Source organism: Amphiura filiformis, chromosome 17 (assembly GCF_039555335.1).
Source record: "Amphiura filiformis chromosome 17, Afil_fr2py, whole genome shotgun sequence".
NCBI lineage: Eukaryota > Metazoa > Echinodermata > Ophiuroidea > Amphilepidida > Amphiuridae > Amphiura > Amphiura filiformis.
In genome coordinates this window covers 18585306-18611119 of record NC_092644.1, presented here as the reverse complement: position 1 = coordinate 18611119, position 25814 = coordinate 18585306, and the positions used below count along the sequence as shown (strand labels likewise).

The 25814-nt window shown below is 38.3% G+C and overlaps 1 protein-coding gene across 2 annotated transcripts in view; it reads right to left on the bottom strand.

Annotated features, from left to right (window-relative positions):
- Positions 1 to 25814, bottom strand: part of LOC140137409 (carnitine O-acetyltransferase-like) — a 69907-nt gene that overhangs the window by 31516 nt on the left and 12577 nt on the right. Inside the window, exons 1-5 of one of the 2 annotated variants that reach the window (XM_072159058.1) lie at positions 11734 to 11908; positions 7754 to 7960; positions 5972 to 6058; positions 4716 to 4888; positions 176 to 344 (exon numbers count right to left, since the gene is read on the bottom strand). In XM_072159058.1, coding sequence (XP_072015159.1) covers positions 176 to 344; positions 4716 to 4888; positions 5972 to 6058; positions 7754 to 7960; positions 11734 to 11772 — 675 coding nt within the window. In that variant the 5' untranslated portion in view covers positions 11773 to 11908. Of the gene's footprint in view, positions 1 to 175; positions 345 to 4715; positions 4889 to 5971; positions 6059 to 7753; positions 7961 to 11733; positions 11909 to 25814 lie in introns of those variants that run through there. The other variant, XM_072159057.1, reaches the window with a different exon arrangement.

Here is a 25814-nt window from a genome sequence, read left to right as displayed (position 1 = left end):
TTGGACCTTTTTGACCCAACCCCCAAATTTTTTGCTCGCTATGCTCGCAAATGGGACTTTTTGAATCAAAAAGGGGACTTCTTGGGCATTTTGGGATTTGGAGGGGGCATCTTCCCCCAGCCCCCTACTTATGGGCCTGATCCCCTTCATACACTCATTGACACACAATACTTACATGGTTTTTATGTGCAACAATGATATGCTTAGGTGCATCGGGTTTGTTTGGTGGATAGAAAACTAAGTCATCTTTCCTAGGCCCAGGAATTCGGCATGCTGCTAGAACCTTATAATACTGATCCATACATAATGGCTGACCACCCATCTGATCTACTGGAAGAGAATTTCTGCATAGATATACATCGCAGAAATAAATAAAAGACATAAAGTTTTTAAAGTAAGTGAAATAATAGGGATGGCAGTCCCAAATAGGTTGTTTGAAGACATAGGTAGTGAACACCAAGTTTAGTTGCAATTTGATCTATACAGACCGTATCCAGGGACTGCCTTTTGAGAGGAGTGAGAGCAATCACTCCTCTGCAGCTCTTCTTAAGTTGCATTTGCAAGAGCAATTTATAGCTCCTCTAGATGACTTGTTAAAATCTTTATGCTTTAATGGCCACAGGTGCAAACAGCTCTTCTAAAGCACTTCTTGAAGAGACCAGAAGAGCATTCTACAGCTCTTTTCTAATTTTCAAAAGGCAGTCCCTGCGTATAACAAGAGCACCAATGGCGCTGTGGCTCTGTGCTTTTTTGAATGTGAAAGTAATTGCAGTCGAATGTGCAACAGGTGAAATCATATACATTGTATGTGCCAGATCACATGCAATCATACATCTTGCTGGTTGGTAGCTATATCTTATTTGCAGAGCATAATACATCCATCAATAAGTTTCATATCCACATGAGGTTTTAGTAATTTGACCACAGATGACCCTGAGTGACCTTGGATGACCCCAAAATGACATTCCAAAAATTTGGCTTGAATTGTTGACTGTACCCACCAAGTTTCATGCCCATGCGAGTTTTAGTAACTTAACCTTAGATGACCCCTGGGTGACCTCGGATGACCCGAAATGACCTTCCAAAATTTGACTCTAAATGTTGACTGTACCCACAAAGTTTCATGCCCATACAACAGTTTTTAGTAATTTGACCTCAGATGACCCCTTGGTGACCTCAGATGACCCCGAAATAACCGTCTAAAAATTTGACTCTAAATGTTAAGTGTACCCACCAAGTTTCATGCCCATACAAGTTTTTAGTAATTTGACCTCAGGTGACCCCTTGGTGACCTCGGATGACCCCGAAATGACCGTCCGATAATTTGACTCTAAATGTTGACTGTACCCACCAAGTTTCATGCCCATACGAGTTTTTAGAAATTTGACCTCAGATGACCCCTTGTGAGCTCAGATGACCCCGAAATAACCGTCCGAAAATTTGACTCATAATGTTAAGTGTATCCATCAAGTTTCATGCTCATACGACAGTTTTTAGTAATTTGACCTCGGATGACCCCTAAGTGACCTCGGATGACCCCAAAATGACCGTCAGAAAATTTGACTCTAAATGTTAACTGTACCCACCAAGTTTCATGCCCATACGACGGTTTTTAGTAATTTGACCTTAGATGACCCCTGGATGACCTCGAGTGACCTTCACCCACTAACCAATACAAACTTGTTCTGTCTGGGGTCAAGATGCACCCGCCCACCAAGTTTGAAGAATGTGCGACCCCTCGTCTCCCAGAAAAAAGGTTTTTGCATATTATGCATAAATTATGCAAATTAGGTAGGTAATTACCATATTTTGCTCTGAAAATCGAATCAGGTCGAGATCCTCTGGTCATGCTACCCCCACCACGTTTCATCATCATGGCTTAGCATTCTTACGGATCCCCAGAAACAGCTTCACAAGGCGGATTTCTTCAGATTTCCAACCATTTTGTAGAAGCGTTCATAAAATTATGCAACTTAACAACTAAATGCGCATACTTTTCGCCAAAAACTAATCAGGTGATCAGCAGGTGTGTATCATTCCTGTCACAAGGTTTTACGTTACCATGCGCCGCTATCAACTTGCGCTGATATTCAGCATAAATTATGCAAATTAGCTATGTTAATTTGCATATTTTCACCAAAAACATATGATTACGGAGCAAACTTGGATACCCTTCCTCCCACCAAGTAGCGTCCCCGTAGGTCTTACGGTTCCCCAGATACAGCTCCGGACGGACATTCGGACATCCCACCCCCACACACAGGCGGAAATAGTGATTACTAAGTCCCATCCTGAACAAAGTTCAGAAATGAAATTTTATCAATTTGCGCTGATTTTCGCATAAATTATGCAAATTAGCTATGTTAATTTGCATTATTTTTCACCGCAAACATACAATAACGGAGCCTACCGAGCTACCCTACCGCGCGTCATTTAGCGTCCCCGTAGGTCTTACAGTTCCCCAGATACAGCTCCGGACGGACACACGGACATCCACACCCCCGGACAGACAGGAATACTGAGGCGAGACAATAAATGAAATTTTATAACAAATTTTTGTGACTTGAGATCATTTGCATTTTTTTGTAAACACCAAAACTGTTCTGTCCTGACATGTCTGTTGTGTCATGTGTGTTGAACCCGGTCCAACCGAACAATCGTAAGTTCTGTTCGGATCTGGATCTGCCTGGTGCTGTACTCCGATTAAGCAGGACTAGCCTACATCACATCAGTGTTTATTTCTGATAGATTTCACTTCATGATTTTTTCTTCAATTTCATCACTTACGAAAGTACAAAAGTAGACAATCTAGTAGTCAGTATAACCTCGGAGCAGTTCGGTATGCGTGTGAGACCTACGTACATGGAATAGTAGTACATGGCTTCCGAATTTGGAACTTCACATGTTCAACTTGTCATGCCGGTCGAGTCCAGCGTTTACAACTAAAATCAAACCACTTCTAGATTAAGTCCATCGCTGAATTTTACAAATAACTTAAATAAACATCTTTATATTTAATTAAAAAAATATTATGGTATGCTCAAATAAATGCTTGAATGACATTTACCAGAAGCTCATGAGCTCATGTAAACAAACTAGCGTATTTTCACCTCGATTATGCACCGTAGCTCTCTGTGGTTGAGTTTGCAAGGTCAGTGGGTCAGTGAACTTAGTCTCCTATGCAGCCAGTTTGGTTACGCTCCTCCACAAAAATGTTTGTGTGGAAGGGCGAACCAAACTGGCTGCTATGGAGACTACTGCAAAATCGATCAATCACACAAAACTGTTTGCTGATTGGTTCAGAAATGGTGATGTCATCAATCAAGAAAAACTAATCGATTTATTGGTTCAAAATAGCCTCATAGAAAAGTACGAAGTTTGTTGAGCATCGCAGCTTATCGGTAAAAAAACGTGACCTTTAACAAAAAATCGGCACAGTGCTTTCAGTACTGCACTTGCATAAGCCAAATAGTCCCCAGAAAAGTCATTTGTTCAGATTTATTCGGGATTTATTCAAGATTCAGACATGTTCTTGACTATTTTTGACATTCCTTACCTATCTCTTTATTGAAATTATAAAGAAATAGTGAAGAAAAGTTAAGAAGTAGTCAAATAATTTCTGATCTGAACTAAATCTTAAGAAATGTACCTCCATTGGTTTCCGTCTGTATTACGCATCTTAAATTATACAGACCAGAATAATCTCTAGCACACACAGGGAACCAAGATATAACTCGATTATCGTGACTATTATAGTCTTTTTTACCCAAAAATAATACTTTTATCGCCTGAATTTCAATAAAATCTGGAGTGCAATCGATTCAAAAATAACTTAGCCAAACTTAGAAACGAAACTTAAGCCTTCATATCAGTCATTAAATGATCCTTAGCATAAAAACCAACAGCGTATTGTGGCCTGAAAATGAATGCTAGTTAGTTGCATGACAAAGGCACTGATAAGCTCCGCTCAGAGCCAAAAATGATTGGTACCCATCAGCTTCCAGTGGTAATGGACAAGACTGGCATGCCGAATTTCAAATTAGGAGCTACCTTATTTATAGATGAATGTTGTGTTTCACAAAACTATAACTCCAAGAGCATCCACTGTTGCAAATTGAAGAAGCAGGCTTGTCAATAAATTACCTAAAACTGATGAGTACCAATCATTTTGAAATACATTTGTAGCTTGTATTAGATTTTTTTTTTTCATTTTCAGCCTGTTTAATAAGTTGACCTCAAATGACCTTTGACCCCAGTGTGTGACCTTGAACACCACCACTGTATAGATGAATTGACCTCAATGTTTATCAACAAAGGCAAGGGACTGGTATATCTTTATTCTTGAGCAAATCCCATGCAACCACTACACTGTCAATAGTCTTATTGTGATGTGGCGGGAGGTTTAAAACACAAGCTCTGAACAGAAAATGATGCACGCACATACTTGCATGGCAAAATACAATGGAAATTGTGATGATGTGTGCGCATACTGCCAGGCATTGACGTCTGAAGTCAACTCATCTATAGAGCCAGGTAAAGAGGTGTGCAGCAGTTTTGGTTGAAATTTGATTTGAACTGTTCATGCGAGACCATTTTTGGTCTATTTTACAAGTTGACCTAACAAAAAATGAATTTTCCATGACCTAATTACCCAGAACCTAGAGGGTTACTTAGGTTGAATGTGGTTATCCCTTCCTTCATACACTGTGACTTACGTGTCGATGAGATGTTTGAAGTCCAGTACACCCGATATAAACTTGGAAGCAAATTTCAGCTGATCTGATTCGCTGTTAATATTTTCCCTCGGACATACAATCCCTGGGCTGACATTAACCACTACCGGTGATCGGAATTCTAAATACGCCACACTCAACCACCATTGGGAAAGCTGTGTGAGAAATTCAAAGAAATGATGTAATGGACTATTCCATTTAAAATCCACACTACCCCTGTGTAAGATTTAGCTAAAGTCTTCCACAGAGGGAGTATGAGTTTTGAATAGAACAGACAATTGGGAAACTTCCATTTGAAATACTCACTCCAGTTGTGGAAGATATAGGTAAAGCCATAATACAGGGGGAGTATGCATTTCAAAATGATTAACCCTGACTAATGACATTTGAAAAACATACTCCCTCTGTGGAAGATATTTCTAAAATCTTCCTCAGGGGGAGTGTGGATTTCATCTGGAATAGCCTAAAGTATGTGACCTGCTCCCATGGAATGAGTGTAAAGTCGCAAGTTGATAGTTTCAAGACCTTCTGGCTGGTGAGTCGATGTTTTTTTGTTTGATGCACAGCTGTTCAAGCCAGTAGTATGTCTCTGTAAATGGGGCATTCTGCAAACCACAGATTCAACGAGAATCACAGAATCTACTCTCGTAATGATTCTTGTATCATTTCTTGTGAGAATCAACTTCTTTCATTGAATCATACAGTAAGTAAAGTGACTCAGATGTTTTTTCACAAAGGACATCACTACTGCTTGTACAGGTGCGAGTCAAACAAAAGAACATCAAATTAGCGGCTAGGTTTCAAAACTACCAACTTGCGACTTTACGCTTGTTTAAAGGTAGCAGGTCACATATTGGAAATTAATTTGATTTTTACACCAAGAAACTCATCCACTTACACATTGTGTCTACAATGTACATGTATAAGTTATAATTTTTCTACCTCAAGAGAGTTTGTACAAAACATGCAACTAAATTCATCAGGATTGTCAATTGCAAAATATCTAACAATTTGTGTGTGCAAATCCAAAAATTGACCGTTTCGTGTCATGATTTGGGACTTTCTATTAATTGAATGTCTAACAGGCAGGCAGCAGTCCCAAATGAGTAAGAATATTAAATTTGAGAAAGTGCCAAGTTTTAGTATTCATAAACCTTTAACAGCATTCTTGCATTCCCTATGGATTGATTTAAATACAAGGTTCTCTGAACACAAATAATTTGTACATAGTTTCTTACCCAGTTATCAAGTTTCTTAGCTCTCTTAACAAGAGCCATTTGAAGACGCTGTCCGACGCCATTTGGCTTGCCAAAATCTTCTACCACCTGTGTGTATCAAATGAGAATTCAAGCTAGAATAAATAATAATCGACATTTGACAAAGGCAGGGTTTGCACGTTTTTTGCAGGTGGAAAAAAACACAGTTTTGCACAAACTAAAAATAATAATTCACTTTTTCATCTCAAAACAAATTATTAAGTTACAAAAAAATAATTTTCTGAGTGTAATGAGCCCAGATTTGGTAATTATATAAAGTAAAATATTAATAAATTAACAGCATGGGTTTGTTTTCATTGCTCACTTGTGCATTTAACTGCAATGTGGCATATCAAATTCAAAACTTTTTCATTTTAAGGACTTGACAAGACAAAAATATGTTGAATGGTTGATCAAAAGTTGTGTACCCGGTATATTACTTTTTAATATTTGACTGACTACATATGAGTTTTTGCCAGTTTTTGCAATTTTTGCCGGTTTAAACCAGCAGGCAAAAACAGGTTTTTGCCACTTTGCTGGCAAAAACAGGTTTTTTCCAGCAAAAACCTTAACCTGGACAAAGGCACATAAATTCATGTCCAAAATTTCCAAAAGCTGTGATCATAGGACACTGTCAATAGCCAAAACTTGCTAGCTAAATAAATAAGTGTGAATTGGGATATTTCTCCATACTGTATTAGGGAGGACAGTTTTTATGGTCTACTTAGCTCAGCAATGCTCTGCTGTCTTCGATAGCGCATTGTATCGGAGAGGTACCTGGCTTTTATCGAAGCCCAAACCCATAAAAGCCTGTAGCAAACTCTGTCAGACTCCGCTCAATTGTACACTATGCTCCGATACCACGCTTTGACCAAAATATCGATTGAATCAATTTTACGACCATGCTTGAATTAACAACCACTTGAAACCCAATTACACCACTTTGTGTAAACATAAACTTACACACATTATTGACTTTCTATTGACCGGAGACACGACCCCAGACATGCTTATTTAATGACCACTTGAGAAGGTGATGAGTGGGTCGTTATGTACTTACTGAACACAGAGGAAATTGATTATGGTTTTACCATCGACCGTGTTTATAATCCTGCTGCTCTGCTGAGCGCTCCGATAGATATCAGCAAACTCAGTATACTGTTAAGCTTGTTCCTATCGAGCGCTCTAGCGTACATGAACCATTATCGAAGACAGCAAAGCATTGCTGAGCTAAGTAGACCATAAAAACTGTCCTCCCTTACCACTTCAATCAGGTTTTTAAAACAGTTTAGAAATGTAATGAAACTGTTAAAAAACTTTCAGGGATGTCAAAAAATTTCAAAGAAATTTATTTATCTGGAAGAAGTTCCAAAATTAGGGTCGGTATTCTTTAGTGCAGAAAAAAAAATTCAAAATTTTCCAAATTAAGGTTGGTCGGATGAGGACAATCAAACAACTTCTTTTTTGCCTTGAAAAGTTATTAAACTAAAGTAGCACATACATGTACATACACAATCACAGGGACTGTCTTTTGGACTTTGCAGGAGATCATTAAATAGCTCTTCTAGATCCTTCAAGGAGAGCTGTTTAGAACATTGACAAAACAATGTGAGAGAACGGCCAACTAATCATAAGGAGAGCTAAAAATCACTCTCCTACATGTATATCAGATTTAAGGCGAGCAGTAGAGAGTGATTGCTCTCGCGCCCCTCAAAAGGCAGTCCTTGCAATCATTGCACAATTATTCCCACCAGCTTCACCCACCTTCTTTGTTGTTTCAAAATCTTCTTTGCTAAGTAGTGGCTCCACAGATAGCAAATACCTGTACAATGTCTGCTGTAGAGGAGGTATAGGAAGCCTGGCTAACGATTTCTGGTGCAGAAACATACGTCCATGTTGTGGTTTGACCCGCCCCAGACTGGCAGCTGTTTTACTGAGCCCCATTTTAACCACTTTTGGCATCTGCATCATCTGTACAAAATTAATTACAGAGCGATTAATTAAAATCTAATATTTTAATTAATATGATGAAAATTTATAACAAACTCAATTGTGAATGAGAATAAAAATAAATGACAAATTAAAAAAAAAATCATTTACAGATCAGATAATCTAATACATTTTCCAAATATTTAAAACAAAACTTTGAAACTTGAAAGTTGAAACTAAAGCCATCTGATGACTGCCATGGAAAGAAAAAGACTGAACACTGAAAAGACAATACCATTAATTGTATTGTCACAAATGTAACCTGACTTTTTGAAATTAATGGTATTTCTGAGTTTGGAATTAATGATAGAGCACATACCGGTAAAAAACTGGTGCTGCAATAAAATTTGGACAACATTTATAGCAAATTCAAAGCTACAATCAAGGAAATTAATGTTGGCATACTCTGGCATACTAAATGTAAATTGCCACCCCTCTCCCCTAGTTCAATGTTGATGAAAGCACTTTTCCCATTGGTCTCTCCAGTCTTCCCAACATTGATTGAGAGGGAATGGGGAGGGAAGGGGGAAGGGGAAGGTTTGAACTTCTCATCAAACATAAAAAATACTAATTTCACTGAACTCTCAGAGCGGCAATGAAGAATTCCAACATATTGTCAGAGAGTGCCAATTATTTATTTCCTTGATTGTAGACTTCTTGAACAAGATTTTGGATGTTCACGCATGAACATGGACTAGTATTTAGTATGGTACCGTACGGTACTACACTTTATTTCATTGTGAGTTTATTAAACATACACATGTATGAATTTACTTTTACATGCAAATAAACCCAAGATTAAGTCCAGCAAAAATGTAAACTGCAATGACAGTTTGCTAACATTATATTATGTGCATTTTAAAATTAAGTTCAAAAGGCAAACCTTAGTTACACATTTACTAGTCAGTCGTATTGCCCCCCAGGGTTGTCACCAGGACCAAAAAAGTACTGGTTAAAATGTTGAAGGCGAAGCGTAGCGAGCGAAGCTCTCGCGCCTCGCACTATCTTTTTAGTGAACGCTAGGGATTGGGGAATAGGCTTTGAGGGTACCACCCCACTTTTTGTGAGTGCCGGACGGCCCCGGAAAGTGCCGGACGGCCCCGACTGGCACCATCCGGTGTGACAACCCTGCCCCCCAACAACAACAACAACAACAACAACAACAACAACAACAACAACAACAACAACAACAACCACAATGCATATTTTACATAGCAAATTAAATTAAAGATAGGTCAAGAAAACCTATGTATGTTGTCTATACTTCACTTGAATGACCCAAATAAATAATTTATTTTTGTGAGCAAATTCGTGGCTAGACTTCTCGAGCAACAAAACAAATGCAGCAAGCACGCATTAATTTAGGTATAAAAGGTGAATTCAAATTTGTCATCAATCCACATCAAATTAAAGCCCTTAAAGATGCCCGCTTTTGGTTTAAGTTCCTTAGGGAATTAGTGAAGATTAAAATTTATCCATGTACATGTAAATGCTGTTCTGTCTGTCATCAAAGTAACAGGTGCAAGTCAGTTCTTCTGTGGCGAACTGGCCAAGCTGGGCTTCCTGTTTAAGTAAAGAAAGCCAAAATTACAAAACATTTTGTCAAAGTTACATCTTAATCTTTTATATCAAAGAATGACTTTCGTCAAAAATGTTCAGCCAACATTTAATGCATCAATTGCCAAAAACAGCATAGTCTCCAAATTACTAAAATTGACAATAGCACTCAACAAAATTTTAGACTGTTCGAAGTAGGCAAAGTTTACTCAAAAGATACAGTTCACTCATTGAAATAACTTTCCTCCAAATTTCAACATTAACAGAATAAATTTCATATAAAGCAAAAAATAATTGTTTGCATTTTTTTAATATGTCATGCTGCCCGACCGAAAAACGATAGTACCGGTAATTCAACAACAAACAGGCCAATTCAAGGGCAAAATTGACAAGTTCAGGAGCAAGAATGCATACATGTTATCATGTACATGGGGAATTTATTATAATTTTTTCCCAGGTTCCTTTGACAGCGACCAGCGTTAACCATCGTGTATATGTGCGTGACGTCAAGCGTGTGCATTGGACCTTGTGAGAAATAATACGTGCTGGACGGCTAGCAGTATGCTTAATTTGTAAAAGGAAATCTGAATAACATTATCCATGATCATCATCATGTATTATCTCTAGCGAGGTCATGTCACACTTCCGGTGTGACATGTCCAGAACTCCCATACATTTTCAGAAGCGACAGACAAATTGCAGAACAGCGTGCCAATTTAAGCTTCCTGTAATATCTATTGCACATAACATACGAAGTCACAAACTTACAAACTTCAATATGAACTTCAAATACACCAGACCAGCTGTTAATCATTACCGATCCTTCAAAACGTTTTACTCTTGCAGCTGTTTGATGTCAAATGCGACTTCGCTATCTCCATTTTCCCTATCGAAATGTCAGGCGTTGTTTACAATTTTACCGGAAATGTAGGAAATCGCCAGGCCTTCTTCTGGAAATGCGCAAGACATTGTGGGAAATTGTCAGAGCTGTGCACGTTGTGTAGCCTAAGTTCCTTGGCCCCGATCTCGAAACAATAAACATGGCAGAATAAAATGACCGTGCGTAAGCAGTAAAGGGACTGGTGGATCAAACCTATGTAACTCATCGGTCTGACAAGGTCAGGTCATTACGCATCATCAGAGTTGGTAAATCGTCATCTGCTTAATTATTCATAGCTACGCTTGATGAACCGCTGGAATACATGGATTACGCCATTGTTGTAGCCGAGAGAGCAAGCGTGAGGTCTGGACACTTTTCGTGTTCTGGACACAAATTTGTCATAAATATATTGGCGATGTCCAGTATTTAAGGGCACTTTTTACATACAGGTACGTTTGCTTGTGATAGGGTAGATTCGATAGCTGTACAAATTGTACAAAATATCAATTTCATACTGACCTCAAATTGTTTACAAAAATATATTTTTCCATACGTTGTCATTGTATTCAGTTGTTCGCAGAGATGTAGACTCGAGTCGTGTGACTTGGACTCAAGTCTGACTCAAGTCACTATTTTTGGGACTTGTGACTTGACTTGCAACTTTTGCAAAATGACTTGACTTACTTGTGACTTAAGACAAAATGACTTTGACTTGGACTTGGACTTGACAAAAATGACTTGTCACCAACGCAAGTCTAGCCATCTGAGGCTACTTTCCTGTAAATTGAAATTTATGGATGTACCGTAGAATTTGTGAATATTAGTAGGCCTACAATTTACATTTTATGAATTATCCGCTGGCGGGCCTCGTGTCCGGCATATTCTGAACTGGAAATAAATAAATAATGCCCTCAATCAGCGACACAGGATCGGCGTGGAAAGTAACAAAATGTCGAGTTGCAAACTTGGATTCTTGTACTGTATAAAAGCCAACTGTTACTGCTAAAACACATCGTGTGTTACAACCCAATTGACTTGTAGTGACTTGTGACAAATTGTGACTTACTTGTGACTTGACTTGCAATGCTTGTCAATGTCATTTGATGACTTGTGACTTGACTTGACTTGCAACTTTTTCAAAATGACTTGACTTACTTGGGACTTGGACAAAAGGACTTGTGACTTGGACTTGACTTGCAAAAAAAGACTTGTTGACATCTCTGGTTGTTCGACGTTTAATCATTGTTAATCATGTATTGCAACTTGTAAGGCAAAAACTTAAGCTTAACAATATTCAATAACACCCAAGTTTACTTACCATTCTTGTGACTCCAGTTATACCAAGCATCCCTGACATACTGGTAATGTGATCTGTTGTATTTACACTATAGGGTCAAAAGTCAGTTACTGATCTCGTGAATGGGTGGATCATTTCCAGGGTCGTGCATTTGCAATCTTGTTGTTTATTTCAGGTCAACTTCAGCTGGTAAGCGATTAAGCGATGGATCGGGGTGCTTAGAAGGAGGTCATGAATATTAATAAGTATGACGTCAGTGTGAGCTTCAGTACACGTCGAATGTCATTCACGCATGGAATTGATTATCAATTATTTATTATTTTCTTTATTTTTAAGGGGGTACTACACCCTGGCCAATTTTGTGCCTATTTTTTGCATTTTTCTCAAAAATTATAGCGCATTGGTGACAAGTAAGATATGTATATTACAGGGGCAAGGACTACAACTACTGCACTGAAAATTCAGAAACTCAAGGCAAGTAGTTATTGATTTATTGATCAAATATTGGTTTTCCCTCATTTTTGACTGTAACTCCACAACTGTTGTCTCTATTGAAATAACATTTCCGGTGCAGTAGTTGTAGTCCTTGCCCCTATAATATACATATCTTACTTGTCACCAATGCGCTATAATTTGAGAAAAATGCAAAAAGAGGCACAAAATTGGGCAGGGGTGTAGTACCCCCTTAAAGCAATATTATAACATTTTCAAACAAAATAGATTAGCATTTCTTTGCCATAAAATGTTAGCTTTTACTGTCAGATATATCCCTTTTACTTTTGAGCCGAACAACTACGGCAAAGCAAAGAAAATTGGAATTTACTACCAGCGCACATAGGCCTATGTCTAGAACTAGCCCCGTTCCACAAACCGCGACGCCTCTCGAATAACGACCGAAGGGAGCACCGAGCGTAGAACTATCAGCTACTATCCTACAGTTGGAAAATCATCATACAGGTATCAGAGTACAGCACAGAAGCCAGTGCTAGCCTATGTCGCCAATACGTACCGGTACCACTCCTTCGGTCTTTGTTGTGTATATCACCGTCCCGCACGCCGTGACGTACTAGAGAGATTGCGAAATTTACGTGAAACGTGACACGGGAACGCCAACGGCAAGCTACATTAGTCGAAAATCGGTTATTACAGGGTGTATCAAAATGATTGGTACCGACGACTTTTCAGTTTTACCGATTTTTTAAACTATTTTTTGTACAAGTTTGGGGTAAATTGTTTACATATTTGTAATTATAGTAGTTTTATCTTCTCTAAGAATTTTAGATCATAGGCCTAAAGATAGCACATTTTATTCAGAAGTTACATGATTCTAAAGGAAAGTAGGTGTTTTTACATTTTTCATAGTAACACTGGATCAGTATAGCGCACCATTTTCAAAGCTCTATTTTACTACAAATACCTTGTGAAAATGATATATTGAAAGTCATGGAAATGTTTAATTTTTCCTTGCCTATTTCTTCATTCATATATATTAATGTTCTAATGAATATTTATGTGTTGATAGTAATATTATTGACTTGAATAATTTAGGTGGGGTGAAATAAGTTTGTGAATCACTGAACACCTTCCAGGGCGGTAACTTAAATTGTAGTATTGTAACGGGACCGAGCTTGCCCCTAATACTTTTATAAACGACTGGTGGAGAAGACTAGCCTTCTAAACATACAAGTGGTAGCGTAGTATCAAGGGGGCACTGAACAGTAACCTTCCGCGACCGGAAGTGTAACGTGTGTATAGTACCTTAAAAACACAAAATTTAGGCCAAATATGTGCGTATTTCCTCCAAAATGTACGTATGACATCATTGTAGGGTGTTATGTTAAAGCTGACATGTTCTTGTTGCCCCATGGAATGCGAAAAAATCACTTGAATTTTGTTTCGTGATGTGTAAGATATCCCACAATGCAATGCGTCAAGAACCCGATTTTGAGAGGTGAAACGCTTACAAAATACGGGTTGAGTTAAAAAAGTGAAATTTGTGAAAAACTGACACTGTCGATCTATGTGCAAAAAAGATATATTAAATTTAAAGAGTGTTGCTCCATCACCAAACAGTTCAAATAACCCCATCTATTGCACGGACTTGGCAATAGCTCGTTCTTTTAGGCCCTCGGCGCATGTATTTTCAATGGCGACGCTTACTGTTCAGTGCCCCCTTATAACAGCACTTGCTGATGTTCGTTATCTTTTCACTTAACGTATTATAAAGGTAAATTGGATGCCGTGATGCATATGGGTACCAGATCAGTCTTGCCCGAAATTCACGTTATTTTTGCCAGTATTGTGATCATTTAAACGTGTTTCTTTCATTAATTTTGATCGGTAATTAATTTGTTTGTTTTCTGTGTGATTTTCTGTGTTTGTTGGAAGTGCTTTGTTGAAATTTAGAGGCTATTTAGCTATATGATAGGTATGATGTGAGTATTATTTGATCAAAACTTTGCAGCCAGTCATGCAACCGAGTCAAGTTTTGATGCATTAGAAATCATGGCGGCTGGCTATGAGTACGTGTGTCGGTCGGATAAAAGCTTAAAAAGATGCTTCAAAATGCAAAGCCTACATGTTGTGTCCATCGGCTGCTTAGAGAATGGTTTTTGCAAACATTATAACAAACAAAACGACAAATATAGTCCTATTAAAGCTTGTATACAGGGGCCTTTAGTCCTTCAGTGAGTTTTTGGCCACAAAGCGAATCTAACTCTAACATGATAACCCTAGCTTTAAATCTGATTTGCATGACCCTTAAACCATAGGCCTACACCAACATCACCTAGGCTGATTAAAATAACCACCTGTAAAGCACTTTTAACCAATAAATCGGCATAATTCTGGAATAGGCCTACTCCGCAGCTCTGTGCACCACTTACTTACCGTAACCCTAGGCCCTTTAACCCTAGCCTTGATCCTAACCCTAATCGATGATCCTAACCCTAATCCGAAGCCGGCCCTGGTCAACACTATAACCACGATCATAACCCTGATCATACCTTAATCCATCCTATATCCTAACCCTAGCCCCTAATCATAACCATGCATGCATGATCCTATGTCTAGATAGGCCCATAATCCTACTCCTAACCTTAACCCTAACCCTAACCTCAACCCTAACCCTAACCCTATAACACATACGGTGCGCCGGGTATAACATAATTATTATGCCATATCATGTACGAACGAGCGAGTAGTATCTTTCCCCTGTCATCCCGACGATTTCAGGCCGAAATCAGACTGTTGCGAAATCAAGTAGATTTCTTGACTTTTAAATGTTGCAGGGAATATTAATACACTGTAAATAAGAAGGTACATATATGAAGATGACGTCCATAAAACATTTTACTACTTGGGATCTGGCTAGCAGGAATTTCAGAAAGCCTGTTTTCGTTAATACGGGGCCTGCGTATGAATTTTCCAACTTTCAGCGACATTTTAAGGCTGAAATCACACTGTTCCACAATCAAGTAGATTTCACGACTTTTAAATGTTGCAGGGAATATTAAAACATTATAAATGAAAAGGAATTATAATGAAGATGGCGTGTATAATAATATCTAAGTACTTGAGATATGAATAATGAGCAAGAATTTCGCAGGGTCTATCGTACATACGTGCCAGCTGCATGCATGCAATTTTGATAGGCGATCCCGGTTATGGAAAACGGACATCCGTATCATGAAAAGTTTACATTATCACATCATTTTAAGGTAGAAAGTTGGTAGGAATTGTTCAACATCGGGTATCTTGTCGTTGCGTATCTACGGTGCGTCACGTGTTGACGCGGACGCATCATCATGGGTACGGACTATCGACTGAAGTGCTAATTTTTAAGTGCATCCAGTGGATCTCATCATCAGATCAATGCTGTGTAATTTGCATCTATGAATGATACTGGCAACCTGCACCTGCTATAGAAACTGATTAAAATCATGGTACACAACACAAAATAAAAATACATGCTCGCTGAACTTATAGAACACGTTTTAGCTGTTGACACCCCCCGAGTGCTTATATCATAACATGCATGCTTTGATTGTTTTGACTTAAAATATTAGTTGTTTTTCGTAATTTTTATCACAAATAAAGCGACATGCTACACAAAAGACACTCTCAATACATTTTCTGGTATCAGAAACGAAAATGTCCTAGGGTTTTGATGACTTTTGATGAGGAATATAGCCTTTACATCCATTTTTTGTTTAAGATGAAATTGAACAAGAAACCCATCCCTGGGCATTTAGGTTAGTGAATATTATGCGTATTTTCAAAAGTTTTGGACAAAGAACATTTCACAAGAAAGGTCATAACTCGGAAAATGATAGTCGTAGAGAGCTCAAATAAAAAGCATTCATCATGAAACACTTCATTCTTTTTAAAATAGTATTTTTTCACAAAAGTGAAAAAAATTGGCTCTTCAAAGGGGCACTGAACAGTAACCTTCCGCGACCGGAAGTGTAACGTGTGTATAGTACCTTAAAAACACAAAATTTAGGCCAAATATGTGCGTATTTCCTCCAAAATGTACGTATGACATCATTGTAGGGTGTTATGTTAAAGCTGACATGTTCTTGTTGCCCCATGGATGCGAAAAAAATCACTTGAATTTTGTTTCGTGATGTGTAAGATATCCCACAATGCAATGCGTCAAGAACCCGATTTTGAGAGGTGAAACGCTTACAAAATACGGGTTGAGTTAAAAAAGTGAAATTTGTGAAAAACTGACACTGTCGATCTATGTGCAAAAAAGATATATTAAATTTAAAGAGTGTTGCTCCATCACCAAACCGTTCAAATAACCCCATCTATTGCACGGACTTGGCAATAGCTCGTTCTTTTAGGCCCTCGGCGCATGTATTTTCAATGGCGACGCTTACTGTTCAGTGCCCCCTTATAACAGCACTTGCTGATGTTCGTTATCTTTTCACTTAACGTATTATAAAGGTAAATTGGATGCCGTGATGCATATGGGTACCAGATCAGTCTTGCCCGAAATTCACGTTATTTTTGCCAGTATTGTGATCATTTAAACGTGTTTCTTTCATTAATTTTGATCGGTAATTAATTTGTTTGTTTTCTGTGTGATTTTCTGTGTTTGTTGGAAGTGCTTTGTTGAAATTTAGAGGCTATTTAGCTATATGATAGGTATGATGTGAGTATTATTTGATCAAAACTTTGCAGCCAGTCATGCAACCGAGTCAAGTTTTGATGCATTAGAAATCATGGCGGCTGGCTATGAGTACGTGTGTCGGTCGGATAAAAGCTTAAAAGATGCTTCAAAATGCAAAGCCTACATGTTGTGTCCATCGGCTGCTTAGAGAATGGTTTTTTCATACATTATAACAAACAAAACGACAAATATAGTCCTATTAAAGCTTGTATACAGGGCCTTTAGTCCTTCAGTGAGTTTTTGGCCACAAAGCGAATCTAACTCTAACATGATAACCCTAGCTTTAAATCTGATTTGCATGACCCTTAAACCATAGGCCTACACCAACATCACCTAGGCTGATTAAAATAACCACCTGTAAAGCACTTTTAACCAATAAATCGGCATAATTCTGGAATAGGCCTACTCCGCAGCTCTGTGCACCACTTACTTACCGTAACCCTAGGCCCTTTAACCCTAGCCTTGATCCTAACCCTAATCGATGATCCTAACCCTAATCCGAAGCCGGCCCTGGTCAACACTATAACCACGATCATAACCCTGATCATACCTTAATCCATCCTATATCCTAACCCTAGCCCTAATCATAACCATGCATGCATGATCCTATGTCTAGATAGGCCCATAATCCTACTCCTAACCTTAACCCTAACCCTAACCTCAACCCTAACCCTAACCCTATAACACATACGGTGCGCCGGGTATAACATAATTATTATGCCATATCATGTACGAACGAGCAATTTGTATATTTCCCCGGGTATCCCGACGATTTCAGGCCGAAATCAGACTGTTGCGAAATCAAGTAGATTTCTTGACTTTTAAATGTTGCAGGGAATATTAATACACTGTAAATAAGAAGGTACATATATGAAGATGACGTCCATAAAACATTTTACTACTTGGGATCTGGCTAGCAGGAATTTCAGAAAGCCTGTTTTCGTTAATACGGGCCTGCGTATGAATTTTCCAACTTTCAGCGACATTTTAAGGCTGAAATCACACTGTTCCACAATCAAGTAGATTTCACGACTTTTAAATGTTGCAGGGAATATTAAAACATTATAAATGAAAAGGAATTATAATGAAGATGGCGTGTATAATAATATCTAAGTACTTGAGATATGAATAATGAGCAAGAATTTCGCAGGGTCTATCGTACATACGTGCCAGCTGCATGCATGCAATTTTGATAGGCGATCCCGGTTATGGAAAACGGACATCCGTATCATGAAAAGTTTACATTATCACATCATTTTAAGGTAGAAAGTTGGTAGGAATTGTTCAACATCGGGTATCTTGTCGTTGCGTATCTACGGTGCGTCACGTGTTGACGCGGACGCATCATCATGGGTACGGACTATCGACTGAAGTGCTAATTTTTAAGTGCATCCAGTGGATCTCATCATCAGATCAATGCTGTGTAATTTGCATCTATGAATGATACTGGCAACCTGCACCTGCTATAGAAACTGATTAAAATCATGGTACACAACACAAAATAAAAATACATGCTCGCTGAACTTATAGAACACGTTTTAGCTGTTGACCCCCCCCCCCCCCGAGTGCTTATATCATAACATGCATGCTTTGATTGTTTTGACTTAAAATATTAGTTGTTTTTCGTAATTTTTATCACAAATAAAGCGACATGCTACACAAAAGACACTCTCAATACATTTTCTGGTATCAGAAACGAAAATGTCCTAGGGTTTTGATGACTTTTGATGAGGAATATAGCCTTTACATCCATTTTTTGTTTAAGATGAAATTGAACAAGAAACCCATCCCTGGGCATTTAGGTGAGTGAATATTATGCGTATTTTCAAAAAGTTTTGGACAAAGAACATTTCACAAGAAAGGTCATAACTCGGAAAATGATAGTCGTAGAGAGCTCAAATAAAAAGCATTCATCATGAAACACTTCATTCTTTTTAAAATAGTATTTTTTCACAAAAGTGAAAAAAATTGGCTCTTCAAAGGGGGCACTGAACAGTAACCTTCCGCGACCGGAAGTGTAACGTGTGTATAGTACCTTAAAAACACAAAATTTAGGCCAAATATGTGCGTATTTCCTCCAAAATGTACGTATGACATCATTGTAGGGTGTTATGTTAAAGCTGACATGTTCTTGTTGCCCCATGGATGCGAAAAAATCACTTGAATTTTGTTTCGTGATGTGTAAGATATCCCACAATGCAATGCGTCAAGAACCCGATTTTGAGAGGTGAAACGCTTACAAAATACGGGTTGAATTAAAAAAGTGAAATTTGTGAAAAACTTTCACTGTAAAAAAAAAAAAAAAAAAAAGATATATTAAATTTAAAGAGTGTTGCTCCATCACCAAACAGTTCAAATAACCCCATCTATTGCACGGACTTGGCAATAGCTCGTTCTTGTAGGCCCTCGGCGCATGTATTTTCAATGGCGACGCTTACTGTTCAGTGCCCCCTTATAACAGCACTTGCTGATGTTCGTTATCTTTTCACTTAACGTATTATAAAGGTAAATTGGATGCCGTGATGCATATGGGTACCAGATCAGTCTTGCCCGAAATTCACGTTATTTTTGCCAGTATTGTGATCATTTAAACGTGTTTCTTTCATTAATTTTGATCGGTAATTAATTTGTTTGTTTTCTGTGTGATTTTCTGTGTTTGTTGGAAGTGCTTTGTTGAAATTTAGAGGCTATTTAGCTATATGATAGGTATGATGTGAGTATTATTTGATCAAAACTTTGCAGCCAGTCATGCAACCGAGTCAAGTTTTGATGCATTAGAAATCATGGCGGCTGGCTATGAGTACGTGTGTCGGTCGGATAAAAGCTTAAAAGATGCTTCAAAATGCAAAGCCTACATGTTGTGTCCATCGGCTGCTTAGAGAATGGTTTTTGCAAACATTATAACAAACAAAACGACAAATATAGTCCTATTAAAGCTTGTATACAGGGGCCTTTAGTCCTTCAGTGAGTTTTTGGCCACAAAGCGAATCTAACTCTAACATGATAACCCTAGCTTTAAATCTGATTTGCATGACCCTTAAACCATAGGCCTACACCAACATCACCTAGGCTGATTAAAATAACCACCTGTAAAGCACTTTTAACCAATAAATCGGCATAATTCTGGAATAGGCCTACTCCGCAGCTCTGTGCACCACTTACTTACCGTAACCCTAGGCCCTTTAACCCTAGCCTTGATCCTAACCTAATCGATGATCCTAACCCTAATCCGAAGCCGGCCCTGGTCAACACTATAACCACGATCATAACCCTGATCATACCTTAATCCATCCTATATCCTAACCCTAGCCCCTAATCATAACCATGCATGCATGATCCTATGTCTAGATAGGCCCATAATCCTACTCCTAACCTTAACCCTAACCCTAACCTCAACCCTAACCCTAACCCTATAACACATACGGTGCGCCGGGTATAACATAATTATTATGCCATATCATGTACGAACGAGCAATTTGTATATTTCCCCGGTATCCCGACGATTTCAGGCCGAAATCAGACTGTTGCGAAATCAAGTAGATTTCTTGACTTTTAAATGTTGCAGGAATATTAATACACTGTAAATAAGAAGGTACATATATGAAGATGACGTCCATAAAACATTTTACTACTTGGGATCTGGCTAGCAGGAATTTCAGAAAGCCTGTTTTCGTTAATACGGGGCCTGCGTATGAATTTTCCAACTTTCAGCGACATTTTAAGGCTGAAATCACACTGTTCCACAATCAAGTAGATTTCACGACTTTTAAATGTTGCAGGGAATATTAAAACATTATAAATGAAAAGGAATTATAATGAAGATGGCGTGTATAATAATATCTAAGTACTTGAGATATGAATAATGAGCAAGAATTTCGCAGGGTCTATCGTACATACGTGCCAGCTGCATGCATGCAATTTTGATAGGCGATCCCGGTTATGGAAAACGGACATCCGTATCATGAAAAGTTTACATTATCACATCATTTTAAGGTAGAAAGTTGGTAGGAATTGTTCAACATCGGGTATCTTGTCGTTGCGTATCTACGGTGCGTCACGTGTTGACGCGGACGCATCATCATGGGTACGGACTATCGACTGAAGTGCTAATTTTTAAGTGCATCCAGTGGATCTCATCATCAGATCAATGCTGTGTAATTTGCATCTATGAATGATACTGGCAACCTGCACCTGCTATAGAAACTGATTAAAATCATGGTACACAACACAAAATAAAAATACATGCTCGCTGAACTTATAGAACACGTTTTAGCTGTTGACACCCCCCCGAGTGCTTATATCATAACATGCATGCTTTGATTGTTTTGACTTAAAATATTAGTTGTTTTTCGTAATTTTTATCACAAATAAAGCGACATGCTACACAAAAGACACTCTCAATACATTTTCTGGTATCAGAAACGAAAATGTCCTAGGGTTTTGATGACTTTTGATGAGGAATATAGCCTTTACATCCATTTTTGTTTAAGATGAAATTGAACAAGAAACCCATCCCTGGGCATTTAGGTTAGTGAATATTATGCGTATTTTCAAAAGTTTTGGACAAAGAACATTTCACAAGAAAGGTCATAACTCGGAAAATGATAGTCGTAGAGAGCTCAAATAAAAGCATTCATCATGAAACACTTCATTCTTTTTAAAATAGTATTTTTCACAAAAGTGAAAAAAAATTGGCTCTTCAAAGGGGGCACTGAACAGTAACCTTCCGCGACCGGAAGTGTAACGTGTGTATAGTACCTTAAAAACACAAAATTTAGGCCAAATATGTGCGTATTTCCTCCAAAATGTACGTATGACATCATTGTAGGGTGTTATGTTAAAGCTGACATGTTCTTGTTGCCCATGAAAAAGAAAAAATCACTTGAATTTTGTTTCGTGATGTGTAAGATATCCCACAATGCAATGCGTCAAGAACCCGATTTTGAGAGGTGAAACGCTTACAAAATACGGGTTGAGTTAAAAAAGTGAAATTTGTGAAAAACTGACACTGTCGATCTATGTGCAAAAAAGATATATTAAATTTAAAGAGTGTTGCTCCATCACCAAACAGTTCAAATAACCCCATCTATTGCACGGACTTGGCAATAGCTCGTTCTTTTAGGCCCTCGGCGCATGTATTTTCAATGGCGACGCTTATAACAGCACTTGCTGATGTTCGTTATCTTTTCACTTAACGTATTATAAAGGTAAATTGGATGCCGTGATGCATATGGGTACCAGATCAGTCTTGCCCGAAATTCACGTTATTTTTGCCAGTATTGTGATCATTTAAACGTGTTTCTTTCATTAATTTTGATCGGTAATTAATTTGTTTGTTTTCTGTGTGATTTTCTGTGTTTGTTGGAAGTGCTTTGTTGAAATTTAGAGGCTATTTAGCTATATGATAGGTATGATGTGAGTATTATTTGATCAAAACTTTGCAGCCAGTCATGCAACCGAGTCAAGTTTTGATGCATTAGAAATCATGGCGGCTGGCTATGAGTACGTGTGTCGGTCGGATAAAAGCTTAAAAAGATGCTTCAAAATGCAAAGCCTACATGTTGTGTCCATCGGCTGCTTAGAGAATGGTTTTTGCAAACATTATAACAAACAAAACGACAAATATAGTCCTATTAAAGCTTGTATACAGGGCCTTTAGTCCTTCAGTGAGTTTTTGGCCACAAAGCGAATCTAACTCTAACATGATAACCCTAGCTTTAAATCTGATTTGCATGACCCTTAAACCATAGGCCTACACCAACATCACCTAGGCTGATTAAAATAACCACCTGTAAAGCACTTTTAACCAATAAATCGGCATAATTCTGGAATAGGCCTACTCCGCAGCTCTGTGCACCACTTACTTACCGTAACCCTAGGCCCTTTAACCCTAGCCTTGATCCTAACCCTAATCGATGATCCTAACCCTAATCCGAAGCCGGCCCTGGTCAACACTATAACCACGATCATAACCCTGATCATACCTTAATCCATCCTATATCCTAACCCTAGCCCCTAATCATAACCATGCATGCATGATCCTATGTCTAGATAGGCCCATAATCCTACTCCTAACCTTAACCCTAACCCTAACCTCAACCCTAACCCTAACCCTATAACACATACGGTGCGCCGGGTATAACATAATTATTATGCCATATCATGTACGAACGAGCAATTTGTATATTTCCCTGGTATCCCGACGATTTCAGGCCGAAATCAGACTGTTGCGAAATCAAGTAGATTTCTTGACTTTTAAATGTTGCAGGGAATATTAATACACTGTAAATAAGAAGGTACATATATGAAGATGACGTCCATAAAACATTTTACTACTTGGGATCTGGCTAGCAGGAATTTCAGAAAGCCTGTTTTCGTTAATACGGGGCCTGCGTATGAATTTTCCAACTTTCAGCGACATTTTAAGGCTGAAATCACACTGTTCCACAATCAAGTAGATTTCACGACTTTTAAATGTTGCAGGGAATATTAAAACATTATAAATGAAAAGGAATTATAATGAAGATGGCGTGTATAATAATATCTAAGTACTTGAGATATGAATAATGAGCAAGAATTTCGCAGGGTCTATCGTACATACGTGCCAGCTGCATGCATGCAATTTTGATAGGCGATCCCGGTTATGGAAAACGGACATCCGTATCATGAAAAGTTTACATTATCACATCATTTTAAGGTAGAAAGTTGGTAGGAATTGTTCAACATCGGGTATCTTGTCGTTGCGTATCTACGGTGCGTCACGTGTTGACGCGGACGCATCATCATGGGTACGGACTATCGACTGAAGTGCTAATTTTTAAGTGCATCCAGTGGATCTCATCATCAGATCAATGCTGTGTAATTTGCATCTATGAATGATACTGGCAACCTGCACCTGCTATAGAAACTGATTAAAATCATGGTACACAACACAAAATAAAAATACATGCTCGCTGAACTTATAGAACACGTTTTAGCTGTTGACACCCCCCCCGAGTGCTTATATCATAACATGCATGCTTTGATTGTTTTGACTTAAAATATTAGTTGTTTTTCGTAATTTTTATCACAAATAAAGCGACATGCTACACAAAAGACACTCTCAATACATTTTCTGGTATCAGAAACGAAAATGTCCTAGGGTTTTGATGACTTTTGATGAGGAATATAGCCTTTACATCCATTTTTTGTTTAAGATGAAATTGAACAAGAAACCCATCCCTGGGCATTTAGGTTAGTGAATATTATGCGTATTTTCAAAAAGTTTTGGACAAAGAACATTTCACAAGAAAGGTCATAACTCGGAAAATGATAGTCGTAGAGAGCTCAAATAAAAAGCATTCATCATGAAACACTTCATTCTTTTTAAAAATAGTATTTTTTCACAAAAGTGAAAAAAAATTGGCTCTTCAAAGGGGGCACTGAACAGTAACCTTCCGCGACCGGAAGTGTAACGTGTGTATAGTACCTTAAAAACACAAAATTTAGGCCAAATATGTGCGTATTTCCTCCAAAATGTACGTATGACATCATTGTAGGGTGTTATGTTAAAGCTGACATGTTCTTGTTGCCCCATGGATGCGAAAAAAATCACTTGAATTTTGTTTCGTGATGTGTAAGATATCCCACAATGCAATGCGTCAAGAACCCGATTTTGAGAGGTGAAACGCTTACAAAATACGGGTTGAGTTAAAAAAGTGAAATTTGTGAAAAACTGACACTGTCGATCTATGTGCAAAAAAAGATATATTAAATTTAAAGAGTGTTGCTCCATCACCAAACAGTTCAAATAACCCCATCTATTGCACGGACTTGGCAATAGCTCGTTCTTTAGGCCCTCGGCGCATGTATTTTCAATGGCGACGCTTACTGTTCAGTGCCCCTTATAACAGCACTTGCTGATGTTCGTTATCTTTTCACTTAACGTATTATAAAGGTAAATTGGATGCCGTGATGCATATGGGTACCAGATCAGTCTTGCCCGAAATTCACGTTATTTTTGCCAGTATTGTGATCATTTAAACGTGTTTCTTTCATTAATTTTGATCGGTAATTAATTTGTTTGTTTTCTGTGTGATTTTCTGTGTTTGTTGGAAGTGCTTTGTTGAAATTTAGAGGCTATTTAGCTATATGATAGGTATGATGTGAGTATTATTTGATCAAAACTTTGCAGCCAGTCATGCAACTGAGTCAAGTTTTGATGCATTAGAAATCATGGCGGCTGGCTATGAGTACGTGTGTCGGTCGGATAAAAGCTTAAAAAGATGCTTCAAAATGCAAAGCCTACATGTTGTGTCCATCGGCTGCTTAGAGAATGGTTTTTGCAAACATTATAACAAACAAAACGACAAATATAGTCCTATTAAAGCTTGTATACAGGGGCCTTTAGTCCTTCAGTGAGTTTTTGGCCACAAAGCGAATCTAACTCTAACATGATAACCCTAGCTTTAAATCTGATTTGCATGACCCTTAAACCATAGGCCTACACCAACATCACCTAGGCTGATTAAAATAACCACCTGTAAAGCACTTTTAACCAATAAATCGGCATAATTCTGGAATAGGCCTACTCCGCAGCTCTGTGCACCACTTACTTACCGTAACCCTAGGCCCTTTAACCCTAGCCTTGATCCTAACCCTAATCGATGATCCTAACCCTAATCCGAAGCCGGCCCTGGTCAACACTATAACCACGATCATAACCCTGATCATACCTTAATCCATCCTATATCCTAACCCTAGCCCCTAATCATAACCATGCATGCATGATCCTATGTCTAGATAGGCCCATAATCCTACTCCTAACCTTAACCCTAACCCTAACCTCAACCTCAACCCTAACCCTAACCCTATAACACATACGGTGCGCCGGGTATAACATAATTATTATGCCATATCATGTACGAACGAGCAATTTGTATAT